The 18,530-nt window shown below is 24.2% G+C and overlaps 1 protein-coding gene across 4 annotated transcripts; it reads right to left on the bottom strand.

Moving 5' to 3' along the window:
• Positions 1 to 1,672: 1,672 nt before the first annotated feature.
• Positions 1,673 to 14,534, bottom strand: LOC126900478 (PH and SEC7 domain-containing protein-like). 4 transcript variants are annotated; one of them, XM_050676212.1, is made up of 14 exons: positions 14,039 to 14,534; positions 12,942 to 13,008; positions 10,484 to 10,537; positions 10,193 to 10,413; positions 9,339 to 10,130; positions 9,034 to 9,281; positions 8,779 to 8,972; positions 6,643 to 6,835; positions 5,898 to 6,079; positions 5,609 to 5,837; positions 5,395 to 5,539; positions 4,243 to 4,386; positions 4,028 to 4,179; positions 1,673 to 2,755 (listed from the first exon to the last, which is right to left on the bottom strand). In XM_050676212.1, exons 1-14 carry the CDS (start codon positions 14,174 to 14,176, stop codon positions 2,740 to 2,742), a joined length of 2,775 nt encoding a protein of 924 aa, XP_050532169.1. In that variant the 5' UTR covers positions 14,177 to 14,534; the 3' UTR covers positions 1,673 to 2,739. The 4 variants fall into 4 exon arrangements, with proteins under 4 accessions (XP_050532169.1, XP_050532170.1, XP_050532168.1 ...); XM_050676213.1 differs by having other exon boundaries at positions 1,673 to 2,648; XM_050676211.1 differs by lacking the exon at positions 1,673 to 2,755 and having other exon boundaries at positions 3,734 to 4,179.
• Positions 14,535 to 18,530: the final 3,996 nt, after the last annotated feature.

Genomic DNA, 18,530 nt, shown 5'->3' with positions numbered 1-18,530 from the left:
CTGGACGATAACAACTTTTGGACCAGTACTTTGAAAGTCATTCTCATTTGTATATCTAGTGATAAAAATATCAGCACCCATTCTTTAGCTTTAGTGATTGATTAAGGATCATTAAAGTTAATATTCAGTGACTATAACTGTTTAATTTGCATGTGGTTATGGTTTTATTGGAACAACATTCAACCAAAACCATTCAATTTGTATGGGTTCAGTTTTAGTTAGAAAAAATAGGTTATAACCGGTTTCAGAAAACCAATTTTTATCTCTGGTTAATATAGATATAGAAATAACAAAATATTCTTAACGTAATTTTANAACCATTCAATTTGTATGGGTTCAGTTTTAGTTAGAAAAAATAGGTTATAACCGGTTTCAGAAAACCAATTTTTATCTCTGGTATAATATAGATATAGAAATAACAAAATATTCTTAACGTAATTTTATTTTATTTGAATGTTTTATTATTTGACCGTTTTGTCCTGTATTATTTATTTATTCGCTTTTTGAATTGAACGTTTTAATTTTGGATATTTTGATCTAATATCAAATAAACATACTCGGGCTTCATTTCCAGTCATCATAGTAAAATGTTAATAGCTTTTAAAGTACTTGTTCAAAAGTTGTAATTGACCAGTCATTTTATTAGCTAGATTATTCTCTTATTTTTAAGCTAGTTAAACTTACATATTTCGATTTAGAAAACTCAAGTTGATACTATTTGTAATGGGAAAAAAGGGTTAGGATCATTTTATTTAAATTATAGAACCTAGAATACTATTTATTTATGAAAAAAGAATTATATTTTTTATAATTGTACAAGGTACAGATAATCAATTACCTCCAAGAACTACCACAAGAAACACACACACATATATATATATCAAGGGAGGTGTATTTGGGAGGATTCATCATGATTTTTTCTCGTGTGCAATCATCAAATTAGATTTTAAATTACATGATAATATTTTGGTATTCACTCACACTATATGAATAATTGATATTTACGACTTTTATATAACTCTAAGATTATGGTGAACACATTTTTATGTTTTTATGTGGATAAATACTTACAGAACATAAATCAAGACTATAATTTTTATAATTTAAATAAATATGAACAAAATAAAGTTCAACAAATTTTAGTATTAATTCTATATAAATGTTTATTGTAATTTAATAATGATTTAGCACAAGTTAAAGATTTAACATTTTTTGGCATTGTCTTATGCAAATAGTTAAGTAAAGTTGATGATGAATTAATTTCATATATATTTATTATTAAAGCTTTATTAAACATCATTAAATATACTAGAATACAACATTATGAATTAATGTTTTTATGAGACTAGATATTTTAAGAAATAATTATTTTTACATTTTCATGAACACAACAAGTGGAACACACTAATTTCCTATGGAAAATTTAAATATACATTTTAAAATTTTAAATAAATTAGTTTTTAATCAGGAATGATTTATTTATGTATTGCACTTTAAAGACAAGTTTAAAAATAATTATACTAGTAAAAATCTACTGAACAATATTTCATATTTTATAATACAATAAAAAAGGTTTATATATAAAAAAATTCAAGATAGGACAATACAATTTTAAAATGTTACTAGTAAAGAATAGATAATTTAGATATTCAATGCAATCAAAAACATAAAATACTTGGTAACTTTTTATTTTCTCAAATTAAATACTATTTACATAAACCAAATGCGTTCATTAATACTTAATCAATCAAATAGATATTTAAATTGATTCATTTATAAAATAGATTTTTTTATAATATCTATGCCACATATTTATTAATAATATTTTATGGTTAATTTTTATTTAGTATAAAAATAAAGGGAATTTGAGTTAGTTATTTATAAATTGTTTAAAACACAATTTATCAAAATGAATTTTACAAAATTAAAAAAAAAACAATATAACAACTGTTTACATATCTTATTAAGATTAATTTTCTCTATATAATCAAATTCTTTATGTACCTTAAACAAGTACAAAACTTCTTATACTACATAATTAAAAGAAAAAAAATTGGCACAATGAGTCTTATAGGCATATAATGATTTAAATAAAAATCTAATTTTATTTTTAAAACTAATGTTGAGACAAGAAAAAACTATTATTTGAAATTGTACATAGAGTAAGTTTATCAGAATATAAATTCAGTTTTTCAAATAAAATAAACATATTTCACAAGGGTCTAGAGAAATATGAATAAAAAAATATTTTCAGTTAACATAATTAAGTAAATATTATTGATTTTAATAAAATCAAAATTAATTTGTTCAATAAAACTGATTGATTAATTAGTAACATGTTAATTTATAACAAGTACTTTATTCATATAGTATTAATAATAATATTGTTCATTTGCTAATTTTTCAATTTAAATGAGAGCATAATAACAATTATTTATAAATTACATAATTCATAATCATATGGATCAAATATCTTTTTATAAATAATAACAGTATAGAAAATATAAATATATAATTACCAGGTTCGATAAAATAAATGTGACACTCCAAGTACAAATAAATAATACTATTGTTTATAATAAGTATTAAAGATGGCAGCAGACTAATTTCGATTAAAAAACCGAAAACATTAATGTTTTCAATAGTCACTACAAAAAAAAAAAAAAAATTAAGTAACAATATATCAACTACACAGCCAGGTGAAAATGTCTTGAATATCCAATGGTAAATTTTGCAGCTTCAAGCATTGATAACCCTTAATCATGCATAAACACAAAACATTTTTATCAAAGATATTATAAATATGAAATTAAAATTATTTAGTCAGTTATTGTTAGTAGGTTATAAAATGAAAAAGGTATATTATAAGTATACAATATTAAGCACAACATTTTGACACGTATAATAACTTTTCAAAATAAAAATAAAATTTCATCATTTTTTCCTTTTGTATGCATATACTAATTTTTAAAGTAAGTACTTTGAAAAAAAATATGTTAATTTTTACCCTTTTAATTGCAATTTAATATAATAACTAATATGTAATAAAGAAAATGATTAGTTAATAAAATATGTTAGAAAAGTATTTGAAAAATAATTAATTATTTTAAATGTAATCTTGAGTTTTCTGAAGTCATATAAACAATGAATCATAACACATTTTTTCTATAGGTTCAAAAATTTAATTTTTACTCGGATTTATAAAAAACCGTGAATATGTCATTAGCTGTTTAAAAAATTTAGTTAATAAAATTATAAGGTATGAAAGATTAGAATAAAAAGAATAAAATATATTTTAAAATTTATGAGAATTAGGTAATTAAAACTTTTAAAAATAAATGTAAATTTATAGCAACACAAATCAATTTCTAAACATTTGAAAAAAAAAGTTGTATTAGTTTGATACGGTTTCATGTTATTGACTATTATTATTATTTTTATTATTTTATTTACATTTATAATTCATATTTTATTTGATTTAAGAATAATTGTATTTTACTAATGTATTTACTTTCATACAAAAATTAATTTGGTTTAATAGTTAACACACAACTATTAATAATTATTATGAAAGAATATAAAATTATGAATATAAAAAACTGTTATTTAATAAGATATTTATGTTAAAAGCTTTTGGATTTTAATATTTTAATTTACAAAAATATAAAAAACTATTTTAATTTTAGCCGACTGTACAATTTTTTGTTAATATATATAGATATAAGGTTAATATTATGAGTTATTATTTTAATATTTAAAATCCATGTTATTAATGCAGTTATAAGCAATTACGCTAAAAAATAGTGAACACATAAAAAAACCAGGCTACTATATGTTTAAATTACTTTTAAATACCAAATTTTTGTATTTTAAAAGCAAATAGAGAATCGATTTCTGCAAATATCTTAACTCAAATTACAAGTAATATTTGATTAAAGTTGAGCTGTAAATTTGATAACTATAGTTGGTTTTATTACAATATTAACTTGAAGCCATAGAGGAATATATAGCAGCATTGTAACTGTACCTGTTGGAAATAGGTAAGGAGTTATTTTGCACATCAGCAATCAACATTTCTGTTTCGTCATCAGTTTCTTCAAGTGCATTATTAGAATTATACTCTGAATTTTGAATAATTTTTGACTTCAATAAACGTATATATGTCTCATACCGTTTTAACTATAAGAAATAAATGTTTAGTTTATTCATGAGGATAGGAAATAATAATTAGCATTATATTACTTCATCTATTAAGTGAGCTTCTTTTTCTTTAAAAAATTGAACACTAATGTTTTTAGAACCACATTCAGAGGGTTTTCTTTGGTGAATTTTAAGTTCATCTTGAAGTTGTTGTAATGTATTTTCATGTTCTTGTAGTTGTTCACGCTAAATTTTAAATATACTTTTTATGGTAAGTGTGTCATAAAACTTTTTTTATACAATATTCTAAAATTCAATAATTTAATTTATAACTACGTTTAAAATCAGCATACCACCAGCAAATCATTATTTTTGCTAAAGCAGACATAGGATTTGTTGTAATACGATAAATGTTGTGCTTTTCACAACATTTATTTCCATAATTGTTCTTATGGCTTCCGATTCCTCTCTCCTCATAACATGATGAAACCATCTAAGTCTATTTTCTTTCATCTTATCTACGATTGACATTACACCTATACTTACTTTTATATATTCGTCCTTAATAGTAATGCTTTATCAACACACAAATGTCGTTTATTCATTTTTTACATAAATGCCAAAGTTGCAACACTTTTACCACAGTAACTTTGTTGTTAATCATACAATTAACAAGAAATTCAGAAACGTGAAATTTTAATGTTATTTCTTACAAATAACAAAGTGGATTTGATGTTACTAATGCCATCTGAGAGGTAGTCCTTAGACTTAACAATAGAAGAGTTTTATGATATATACAAGGGGTTAGAGGAAAATTTCAGAAGAGTTATTTGAAATATTTGAATCTCATAAGGTCTAATATAAATGTAGCATTGAAATATTTCTTTTTAAGTTGGAATTAATTTTGAAAAAAATTGACTTTTACTAGTTTTGCTTTTACCCTCACATAGGTAAGTTAAATTTTTAATATTAAAGTTTCAATTAAATTGGTATATAATAAAAAGAAATATTTAAGTATAAACAAAATTGTTAAAATACTTTAACTTTGTTTTAACAAATAATTCTTTTCTTAATCAAAATTGGTAAAGTATCTTGTAAAATTTCTTAAAAATATATAAATACATTTAATAGTTAATATTAAAAGTAAAAGTAAATGGAAAATTTTTCTCTAATTTAAAGAACAAGAAAATATTTGATTTTTACCAGTATATTTTTTGGCTATCAAAAAATTTAATATATATTTCAATTACAAACCAAATTTAATTTTGTTGGAGCTGATGGTAATAAAGGCCTTTGAAATTTTTTCTGGTTTCCCACAGCACTTGGTAATCTAGGTGCAGAAAAACTAGCACATACAAAGTTAATTGTATTTATCCAGGAATCTAACTCTTTAGCATCACTAAAATGAAAATAAAAGATTCGAATAATTAAAATATTTTATAAATATTGAAATTACTTTTCGCTGTACCTAGTTTGAAACAAATACTCCGCTTGGTCAGCAGTAATAAGTCTGAAAACATGTTGTTTTTTTGTATAATCAATAGCTTTAGTAGCTAAAGCATGGTGTATATGTATTGCATTATGAATGCTATCGCTAATTTGAGTTTTTTTAAAACCAGAATCATCTTTATGTAAGTAAAGAATAAGGTCACGTAATGTACAAAAATACATTTTCCAGCCTCTTTTTCCTCTAGCAGCTATAAGTGATTAATATTAAATGTTAAAAATTTCTCAATAATATAATTGATTGTCACTACTTTTTTTTCCATTAGCTTCCTTACAACATTTTCTCATAACATAGCCTTTTTTATGTTCCAAAGCCTGAGTCATGATATTTTCTTCATAATCATTACTTTTTTGGTCAGATAGTTTATTTCCAAAGCCATCTGATTGATTGGCATTAGCTATTTTAATTTGATTTTCATCTATGTCATCATCACTAAAATATTAAAAGGGAAATGATATATTTTTTCACTTTTAATAATAAATTGATCAAAATGATGTAGAAATCAAAAAGTTAACTTTGATTAATAAAATAATTTCACAAAAACAAATCAATATAATATTTTATTATTAACCATGGGTATTTCAAATATCAGAAACGAGGGATATATATATATAAAAAAAAAAAAAAACAAAGAAAATACAGTCTCTAAAACTTATAATAAATCTTACATAACTTTCCATATACTATTTATTACATGGTTCATTTTATATAATTTATAATGTTTTGGTACAGAATATGATTATTAGTAGTTGGTTATTATTAGTAGGTTATAGACTTTAATTTAATTTAAGAATATTTTGATCCCCTTAAATAAACTTTTAAGAAATTTGGTATTTAATGATTTTTTTCAAACTACAATTATATTAGAATATACAATTTTGATGAAAATTGTATTAAAAACTAAGAGAGAGTTTTAGGTTAACTAATGTCAGACAACAAATTGGACTAAAAGTTTATTATAAGCTTAACACGAATGTTTCATAAAAAAATTTTACCTGGCCCATTCAAGTGGATTGGTTTTGATTGCCATGTATAATGATTTAAGTACATCTCTAGGAAAATGTTCATTATCATTAAGTCCTGCTAGATTTTCAATGAACTCATTACATGTCATTTTTCGCCCTATCATTTGACCATGTAAATCAGTGTTTAGTAACATTATAGCACATGTTAAAGTATGAACAGCATCTATAAATAAACACATAGTTTATATATTTATTGGAAAAGGTTTAAACTAAACAATATTAAAACATAACACACTGATACCAAGTACTACTATTTTATAATGACATGGTATCATATTTTTCTCAACTGCATACCATATTATCAGCTTACATAAAAGTGTATTATTATTAATATGCAAATCATAAGTATACAATAGCTTAGTGGAAAAGATTGTCAATACAACATATTAGGTCACGGATTCTAATCCAATACTGCACCTCTTTTTCCTTGATTAAACTTTCTATGTCTAATTTTCATTCTTCAGCAGCCAGATTACAATTAATTATTTACTATTAAAAAGTTGTTTTGTTTTCTAAGAGTAATATATATATTTCTTTCATTTATAGATATTTTACATTGAAACTTTGGTATCTTAGACCATTAGTTATTCCATACATTTAATATTACTAATTGGTAGTTTGTAATTTTTATGAAAATTTTACACATATTTTTTCAATACTTAAGTTTTTAATGAACATATACAGAATGTTCAGTAAGTAAGGAAACAGGTTTCTATTGATCTCATTGCTTGTAACAATTTACCAGTTTTTATTTACTTACTGAACACCATATAGAATACTGCCTGGGTTTGGATTATTACTCTTGCATTTAGACAGTATACACATTATCTCTTAAATGGTTATGGTTTGTATTTGATCAGTATTGTTTTGAATTAGTTTTTTTTTTCAAATTCACATTTTTTTTTTGTTGTATTGCCTGAATGAATGTCATAATTTTTGTCTCTATAATTGTTATAAAATTATTCATCTAATGTTTTGACTATTAAATTTTGACTATTGTTATCTATTAGTATGTTTAAGTTTTCAACAATTTTTTATTTCTTTTGAGCCATTAGAAAGCTTGGATTTTACTTCAAATAAGTTTGCAATTTACCTGTTCATTTATACTGTTAATAAATTTAACCCAAGAGTTTTTTTACTATCTTTTAATTTTTCTAGTTTTTTATATCTATTTTATAGTTTATTTTTTTTTTAATAGTATTTTTATTTTAGTTTTTCCAATTGTTATTCCTACTATACTATTTATAGTATCAGAAAATATTTAAATAAAATTATTAATATTAAGGGATTCTATTACATTTTTTATTTGTACATATAAATACAAATAAATCTTATTATATATTAAAAAATAAAAATATAATGCTGGAAAAATTACTCAACGACATTTTCAAACAATATTTTTAAACATATTGTGAATGTTTAAAAATTTTGTTTAAATTTTATATTAGTGTATGTAACTTTCACTGATAACATGGTATTTAAATATTATTTTTAATGATTATTAAATTTTCTTTTGTCTATCTGTCGTTTGGAATAATAATTAGTAGATTACTATGAAATACAATTGTGAATACACCTAAGAATTTTTTTTTTATCATATTATTATTTTTTTAATTACTATTTAATTTAAAAGTAGGAATAATTTTCTGGTAAACTTTTTTTGGAGTAATACACCTTTTGACATAATATATATTGTATCTGGCATAGACGGGTATTCCAACTGGAACCAGTGGCTTTTATGTAATGATAGCCCAAGATGCCGTAGGCACATAAGGTATACAGGGCAGATCTAGGTCGGAATCTAAACTAGGCAAAGCCAAGTAAATAAATAATTTAGTCAATTTTCATTTTGCAGTAAATCAATAAACAGCCTCAAGTAAAAAGGTTCCATTTTGAAGGTTCCATCTTTTTTCAACATTGATTATGTCAAAAAATATATTATTTTTATTATTAATGATAGATAAAAATTAATTATATAACTTATAATTTATTCCTTAAATCTATTCCAAAAAGTTGTTTCTTTTTTTTTTATTGCAGTCTAACATGATACTAAATATGTAGTTTTTAAATTTAAAAAAAATAGTAACATTAAATAATTTAGTGTACCTTGAGAGTTAAAGCAATGAGGGTTACAATCCAAATATCTTTTAGAGAAATGAATTAATACTCTTTCTCGTTCTTGTGTTTCTCCAGTTAAACTGAATTGTTTTAAAAATTGTCTTAGTGCTAAATCTAATGAAATTCCTTTAAAATCAAAATATTTGAGATATTCTTCAGCAACAGCTCTACTAAATTCATTGCTAAAACATATAACTAGTTCATAAAATGGCCATTAAAATTAAAGTTACAAATTATTTTTACTTTTTACTTAGATGACGTGAAACATCACTTTTTTTGAAACCATCTAAATAAAATAACCGTTTAGCTAATCTTATTGCAGAGGGCATATCAACAGCTTTTGGTGAATAATGGAAACTATGTATACTGTCAGAATCCATGTCTTCATTATATTTCCAATTTTCTTCATTACCAGCAACAGAATAAGCTAATTGAGCAGCACTTTCAGTTAAAGCAAGTAAATGTTGAACATCTTCAGTCTCATCATTTGTCTATGGAAATGATTATTAATTTTTAATAAAAAAATAAATATATGAAATGAAATATACCTTATAATTTTGATGACTTTTATCTATGTTTTCTTTTTCAATGTAATACCTGTTATTGTTTTCACTATTTTTTGACATTGATATGTTTGATTTTTCTGGACCTTTAACTTGAATTACAATACGATGATCTGAAAATCTATCTTGAGAATATTTACCTATTTCAGTATTTTTCCTAGTCTTTGATTGATTTGCTAAAATTATAGAGTTATTATCACTAGTATTTGAAATTTCTATTTCTTGAGAATTCAATAAATAATCAGAATCAGCAATATCTCGAAAATCAAGATTAGATATATTCGATTGAGTATTAGAATGAAAAGATCCTTTAATGGACAATTGTTTATCAGATGATTTGGTTATAGGTGAATTAGATGACATAACTTTAGAGAGAGAGTTAAAGGGTGTTAAAACTTCTTTTGGTATATCACCAGAATTGTAGGTCCATAATACTCTCTTATCTTCTACTTCTAATGGTTTTGTATCAGTATTTAATAATGTGTTACAAGATGATGTCATATCTTCTGTATCAATACTCATAGTAGATGAAATTTGATAAATTGTATTAGTTTGCAAAGCATCTTCTGATCGTGAAACACAATTAAAGTTAGAAATACTAGAAAGTGGTGGAGAACTTGGTGATGTATTTCCAGATTTAGGTTTTATTATATTAGTTATTTCATTATCAACTGGACTACTAGGAACAGAACTGGAATTAACTATTTGAGTTTTAATTGGACCTCTATTTTTTACAAGACAATCAATTTTTCTATCTCTTTTAGGAAACAATGATACCTATAAATAATATATATTTTATTAAGAAAATATTCAAAAAATTATTGAAAAAATTATGCTACCTGAGAATTTTTAGACATTTTAATAACTCGATCACCTGTCATCACAAAAGCTTCATATTTTGGCGGTTCAATTTTATCTACATTTGTTCTTGTAACTATTTCTAAGGGTAGTGGATGATGTTGAGGTGGAGGTTGTGGTGAATCCATGTCATGAAATAAAACTTGTGGAGCAATTCTATCTTCTATTAATTTACTATAAACTTTAGTTTTAATTTCAGGATCTATTTAAATAGAAAAAGTTCTATTTTTAATTTTATTCATGAGAATTACTGTGATATGTAAAATATTTACCTCTGATTAATCTTAGTGTTATGGGATTTTTAGCTAATCTCAAGCATTTTAATACTGAAATATTAAATATAAATAACATTTAATTAAATTAGTGTCAGAATAGAAAGAGTTAATAGAGATATAGGATAAGGTTTTTTTAATGAATGCAAAATAAATAAAGGAAAAACACAATTTCTATAAAATAAAGTTAAAATCTATAAAAAAATAATTATTAACAATTATAAAATAAATACCAATATTCACCGTTTATCCAAGGAAACTATTTTTATATAATTAATACTAAATTGTATTACCTTTTCAACTTATAAGGATAAGTATTAGTTATATAGTCATATAAAATAATGAAACTAGAAAATAAAAGTCTACTTCTACTTATCTTCAATGGCATGATTTTTTATTAAATTAAATAACTGTCACAAACACTGCTTTTAATGTAAATTTCACTTTCCTTAGGTAATTTGCACTTTACTAGTACAAAGCTGTGACATATCACTGCTTTTTTTAACAATGCATAACTTTTAAAATATTGATAATAATATTTGAATGTACACACTACATGTTGTAAAGGGTAAACAAAAAAGATGAGTCAAGAGTCCCTGGTTTTGATCTTCCAATGATGGTGTAGACAAAGTTAAACCAGATAAGAACTGAATAAGGAAAATGCAAAAGCCTACTATACAAGTGGAGAATGGATAAATCTTCCTTTTGCTCACGCGGAGCTGATCAAACGATTAGACATATCATCAAAGAGTGTTCTATACACAAAATTCGAAAGTGGAGTGGGGAAAATGCACAAAGCTGGGACATAAGCAATAAATTGGATAATGAACCTGGAGACACCATTATAATGGATTTTCTTATTATTTTCATTTTCAAATTTTAAATGCTTATATGTTTTATTTATGTTATTTATTTATCTATGAATTTATGTATTCTTTACTTTTATTTAATGCTTCATTATTATTATTATTATTTTTAACATTACTATTAATTCTATTAGCTTTATGTAAAATCAAATCAGCCGATAGTCATATGCAAAATAAATAAATAAAAAAGATGATATAGGTTTTTAAAGTTTTATTCCATATAGAAAATTGTTATTGTTAATAGAGAGTTAGAGTTAGAGTATGTCACACCATACTGTATACAATTGTTTTTCATATGGGCCATTAACATTATGATTAATCAAAAATTAAAATACATTTTTAATTGTTATACATTATTTTTCCTGCTGTTTATGTTAGTAGTTCAACTTTATAAACGTGTTTTTTTTTAAATTTTACAGCAAAATAAAGATTAAATAGTAGATTTTTACTTTTTTTTTTATTATTAAAAATAAATTTTTAAAGTTCAGAATGATTAATTATAATGTGTATGAGCAAAATTTTTTTAATATTTGATTTAAAACAGACAAATTTTTATTTAAAATTAAACTGTGTATTATATTTCATTGTATTAGTAATATAACATTATTTTACTGTACTACTTGCAATTTAAAATAATTTGATAAGACATCTTAAGAATAATGTAGACACAAAGATAAGTCTTCACTAAGTTTTTTTGCCAAATAATAAAAAATGATAAACTAATATAATTTTAATAATATTAGTTAATATATATATAATTGTTGCAATTGTAATACCATTGCACCCCCTGGGATTTTAGATGTCAATAAAAAACTAACATACAACTTACAATCCTAGCTATCAAATTTATTAATTTGAATTTGAGTTTTATCAATATAAAATAGATACTGGGGTAACTAATAGAACTTTAAAATCTAAAAGTGTTAATTGAGAGAGACAGGTTGACTTTGTATAGTCTGTGAATATGGGAAGTAAAATTTATAGTCTGTTTATTACTAAGCTTATTCTAAATAGTTAATAATATTAATAACAAAATTATTACTGTACTAGTAAAGGAAGTATTATATAAAAGTTATATTGATTGATATTAGGTCATACTTAGTGGAGTGGAAGTGTATATAAAATTTTATTTTTTGGAGTATTCAAAATTTTTTGGAAGAACCCAATTTTTATTTAGTAAAACCAACCTTACAGCTTCAAAAATTAAAAAAAATTGTTCAATTTTAGTAATTTTGAAAAATATTTAAAATTACCATGCAGCAAATTTTTTTATAGTAATGTTAGTCATTGTTAGATATCATTTGTAATAACTATACTGGTAATATTTTCTTGCTTATGACCCTTTTAAATTACCATTTTCAGTAAAACTTTAAGTCATTAAATAAATTTTAAGAATGAGTATCACGTCTTTTTATCCAATAGGGTATGAAAATTTCCTTGATGCCTTAAACAGAAATTTTTCTGTGGGTATCCCTGGTATGAATAAACAAAATTATATTCAATTTATTTTAAAAAAATAACTTAATGAGAATTTAGAAATTCAATGACTAAACTGTACAAATTTTAAATTATTTTATGATAAATATTTTCACCTTCTTTTATAGAGTAGGAACGGACATCTTCTTGATTTATTTTTACTATTAAATCACCAGCTTCAATCTATTACATAAATGATAAATATTACTCAGAATAATTTAATTAATAAATAATTGAATAGTATGAGTATAGTCACTTTACAGAAATAAGAGAGATCTACATCACTAATTCATATAACCAAAATTTTAAAAACATATAAGGCACTTAGATTTGAAGAGATTAAAGTGACAACAATTAATAAAAAGTTAATTTAATTAAAAAATTGATAACTTTAAGATTTACATTTGATTTAAGGAAACACACTGGAATTAAAAATTCATTGTGATCTTAATTTAATCAAATTGTTTGATATTTAATTTTTTAATTTTGCACTAATTTATTCTTATTTATTTCCTTAATGTCACTTTCTTCTCTTCAGCTTTAGGTGTCTTATACAAAATAAATATTATATTATATATCATTAAAAAATAATAAAAAATTTGAATAATTGACAAAATGTAAATATTGACTTATATATGGGGCTTGACAAGAACAAGTGATTTAAGTACTGAAAATTTAAAAACAATATTTATTACACTAAATCTACATTAATCTGTATATCTACACCAATATTATGATAAAAATTCAACTTCAATAACTATTTATAAATTGTAAAAAGGAGTACCTAAAGATATAGCTGCTAACGGCTCCTTAGGGAAAATGAAATAATTTTCCAAAAAAAATTTTCTGGTACTTAGATTACTTAGCCTTATCACATCTCATACATAGGTTTATTAGTTTTGTAGATAGAAATTGAATTTCTAACTTAAATTATACAAAAATTAAACGATTTTAGAATTATTTTTAATAGCTTGGTTAATAACTTAAATTATACAATTTATGATGTTTAAAGTTACGAAATTAATTCTGAAGTCATGATATGATTAAAAAAATCACCAAACAATAACACTATTGTAATATAAGGTTCTAGTAGTTAATTTATTTCTGACAAATAACATCTTTCTGTTATAACAAATTCAAGTATATTGATTACACAAGTAGTATAGATTGAAATGTAATAATACTTCTCAATAAAAAATAAATAAATAATTACTTGACCGCATTCAGCAGCGGGAGTATTTTCAATCACATCATAAATAACTGGTGGGCAATCGGCTATGCTGAGCAATGAGAAACCTAGTCCAGAGGGCATTTCTGGCTTAGATAAGGTAACCAATATGTCATCGGCCATGATAAAGTAAAACCAAAATAATAAATTAAGACAGCATCGATCCTAAACAAGCTCGTATTTAAAACTTTTAATAGCCAGGTAATATAAAAGAACCGTAACTTGTTCGTAGGTATTAATATTGAATAACACTACTTTTGTATTGCAGTTCTTTAAGTCATGTTAATACAATACGAAAGTGGATTAAAGAAATACAGTCGCACTTTTGATATTTATTTGGCGACATTAACGAACAAATATTTAACAATTATTTTATTTAACGATAATGAACTCTGTTCGACGTCCACAGACACATGATCACTGAATAAAAGGTACAGCAGGCAGTCCATAAGAGCGATAAGGTTGGGCGCCGGTATGACAATGGTTGACGTATAGAATAATTTACTCTATGGATTGACGTCATCAAAGCACAAGAAATAACATAAACAACAACAATGACGTATTCATCTTTATCTTCTTGGTATTGTCATAATGTAGATAAAATCTTATCTATTCTATGGTTGTTATCAGATAACTGTTGGTGAACACACCTATAGTCTTCATCAGTTCATCATGGAAGGATTACCATTTTTTTTTATAACCTAAACATTAAATTATATTCCAGTAAATATTTGTAGGACTACTGATAATACTCTAATTATCATTCCAAGATTTCTTCATATAGAATAAAACATGTCCATTTATAGTCTGACGCAAAGTAGTTAGAAACAAAAACTATAATGTTAATATTATAACTATTATTTTAACAGGTGAACATTTTCTACGTATGATATAGAATAAGTACATTGTGTACGCGGACTTCCATTCTCTATCCAGCTTGGAAGAATACGTAAACCAATACTTCAAGTATTCATCATCTTTGTAATCAATTAATACACAATCTAATTATAATTGAAGCTTTTTCGGGACTATTAAAAGTCACTATGAGGCGTGTGTTGGTGACATACTCAAAATTTGTACAGATGTTATCACAACATATATGAATAGATGATACTTTTTAAATTTAATCAGTTGATAAAAAAATTTAAAATATTTATCAAAAGATATATTGTTTTAAATTTATGCGTTAAGTATGAAAAGTTCAAGACTAATTTTTGAGTTTAAAGTTGAAATATATCTTAAAAAAGGAAAACTTATTAAAAAATGAATAAACCATCTATTCTTGGGGGTTTCAGAACCCCCTTATACTCCCCTAAAAAATATCTGGCACGCGACTCTCTTGAATTACCATATACTAATATATAATTTTTAGCTTCGATGCGAAGCTGAGAAGATATTGGTTTTACTAAGTGTGTGTGTTTTTTTTTTTTGTGTGTCTGTTATCACTTTATCTCAGCTCTCAACGAACAAATTTCTTTTAACAATACGTCAAAAGATCACAAATCGTATCTAGTCGAAGACATTACCCTCAAAAATTGAAAAAATTTTCCTCGTTCCCCGTAAATGGGGGAAATCTCCAAAAAAAAAAAAAATTACCAAATTAAAAATCACTAATTTTTAACATTTTTAAATTTTTTATACCTAAAACTGTCATAACTTTTTTAGAAATGACCAAATCAACATAATTTTTTTTATAGATGCATGATGTCTTTACCTAACATTTGGTATATTTTTTTTTTTATATCTGACTCTTTACCTGCCCACAAGGGAACAACTTTTTCACAATAAATTAACTTTTTTAACTTAACTTTTGAAAGTGTTCCGGAAAGTCTGACACTTTTATATATATATTAAATTAAAGTTAATGTAATCTACTTTATTATGCGAAAAAAAAAATTCGGACTTTATTTTATCTTCATGGTGAAAACAGACATTAAAGTTTATAAAAAAAATACGACTTTTGTAAAAAAATTCTTTGTTATATTTTTAACTTTATAATGCTATAACTTTTTAAAAGATGTATGGATCAATATAATTTTTTTTTATAGATGCATGATGTCTTTACCTATCATTTGGTATATATTTTTTTTTTATCTGACCCTTTACCTGCCCACAAGGGGGGATTTAAAATGACAACTTTTTCACAAAAAATTTACTTTTTCAACTTAACTTTTGAAAATGTTCCAGAAAGTCTGACACTCTTATTTATATCTTAAATTAAAGTTAATGTAATCTACTTTATTATGCGAAAAAAAAATTTCGGAATTTATTTTATCTTCATGGTGAAAATGGCTACCAAATCCTATTATTATGTAAAAATTCTCGATTTTATTTTTTTATTTTTAACTTTATAATGCTATAACTTATTGAAAAGTGTATGGATCAACATAATTTTTTTATGAGAAATAATAATTTTTAATAATCCCTTTTTCATTCGATATACTTTATCTGAATCAGGATATTAATAACAAACTAGCAGATCATGTTGCTTTTGGAATAATCCACCTATTTTTTAAAATTAAACACTCTAAAGATTTGCATCGAAGCGTTTTTTATGATAGTGATTTTAATCACTGTCAGATATCATTATAGTTGATCCAAATATGTCACGTCACCACTGTGCCGCGACCCCCCTGTGCTGGGTTTTTTATATTTTTAACTTTATATAATGCTATAACTTTTTGAAAGATGTATGGATCAATATAATTCTTTTTTTTATAGATGCATGATGTCTTTACCTAACATTTGGTATATTTTTTTTTTTATATCTGACCCTTTACCTGCCCACAAGGGAACAACTTTTTCACAATAAATTAACTTTTTTAACTTAACTTTTGAAAGTGTTCCGGAAGGTCTGACACTTTTATATATATCTTTAATTAAAGCTAATGTAATATACTTTTATTTAAAAAAAAAAAAATTTGACCTCTGGACTTGTATTCATGGTGAAATTGGCTACCGAATGCTATTTTTGTGTGAAAATTCTCGATTTTATTTTTTCTATTTTTAACTTTATAATGCTATAACTTATTGAAAAGTGTATGTATCAACACAATTTTTTCTAAGAGAAATAATATTTTTATCCCTTTCTCATTCGACATACTTTTTTTTTAAATCGCTCCATTTCCCTAAATACAGGGGGGGTTCAAAACTTAAAAATGCATATAAAAAGTAAAAATTTTTCAACTTAATTTTTTAAAGTTTTCCGGAAATACTGGCACTTTTATACATATCTTAAATAAAGCTTATGAAATATACTTTATAAGGAAAAAAAAATTTCGGACTTTATTTTGTTTTCATGGTGAAATAATATTTTTTAATAATCCCTCTTTCATTCGATATACCTTATCTTAATCAGGATATTAATAAGGAACTAGCAGATCATGTAGCTTTTGGAATAATCCACCAATTTTTTTAAAATTAAACACTATCTAAAGATTTGCATGGAAGCATTTTTTTTTTATATTGATTTTAATCACTGTCAGATATCATTATACTTAATCCAACTATTCACGTCACCACTGTGCCGCGACCCCCCTGTTCTGGGTTTTTTTTAATAAGTTTTTCTTATTTAAGATAAACTTTAAACTCAAAAAATATTTTTGAACTTTTTTACTTAACGCATAAATTTAAAACAATATATCATTTGATAATTATTTTAAATTTTTTTATCAACTGATTAAATTTAAAAAATATCATCTATTCTTATATGTTGTGATAACAACTGTTCAAATTTTGATTACGAAAAAAAACACATCATAGTAAAACTAATACCTTTTCAGCTTCGCATCGAAGCTAAAATGAATACAACATCGTTTTATGTAAAGCGATTCTAGCCGTTAATATTCCTTTAAACAAACTATCCAATACACAATTCAGAAGTTTCATCGAGAAGTATACTGGAAAAGATACCTATGTTGAATTAACTTTTTGTTTGGGATATGTAGACAATACTACAATGTTTTACTATTTGTAATGTTTTTATTATTTGTAAAAACATTTGGAAAATCGTTATTGTTATAATAACTCAACGGAATACAGTACGTCAATATCTTATTGTTTGTAACCGATACCGCGCCGTACATGAAAAGTCTGCTCAAATTCTTCAATCTTTTTACTCAAACAAAAATTATTCATCTCACTGTTTAGCACATGGCTTATATCGTGTAGCCGAAAAAATTTCTTTTTAAATCGAAAATGTCGATAATTTGGTGGCTATTGTAAAAAAATATATCGTAAATGCCCATATCGAGTAAACATTTTTAAAACTGAATACTCTAATATACCATTACCTCCAGCACCCATCATTACGCAGCGGGGAACTTGGCTATCAGCTGCGCCGTACTACTGTACACTTTTTGAAATTTTAAAACGCATAGTTGAATCATTTAATGAAAATCCAAACATATATTTAATCTCCAATCATTATAAGCCATTCTAATTTACATTAAATCGAACCTTGATTGCCTGTCGCAAC

The sequence above is a fragment of the Daktulosphaira vitifoliae genome, unplaced genomic scaffold (assembly GCF_025091365.1).
Source record: "Daktulosphaira vitifoliae isolate Bord-2020 unplaced genomic scaffold, ASM2509136v1 Scaffold_3, whole genome shotgun sequence".
NCBI classification, from domain to species: domain Eukaryota; kingdom Metazoa; phylum Arthropoda; class Insecta; order Hemiptera; family Phylloxeridae; genus Daktulosphaira; species Daktulosphaira vitifoliae.
Note: the sequence above shows the minus strand (reverse complement) of the source record. Positions and strands in the feature narration are given on the sequence as shown.

What these genes read in the sequence shown, in the direction of transcription:
- LOC126900478 (XM_050676211.1), bottom strand. Translation starts at nt 14,176, where the DNA reads ATGGCCGATGACATATTGGTTACCTTATCTAAGCCAGAAATGCCCTCT. An exon ending in AACACTAAGATTAATCAGAG is followed by an intron (nt 10,414 to 10,483) that starts GTAAATATTTTA and finishes CTATTTAAATAG; the next exon opens with ATCCTGAAATTAAAACTAAA. An exon ending in GAGTATTTGTTTCAAACTAG is followed by an intron (nt 5,540 to 5,608) that starts GTACAGCGAAAA and finishes TTTTCATTTTAG; the next exon opens with TGATGCTAAAGAGTTAGATT.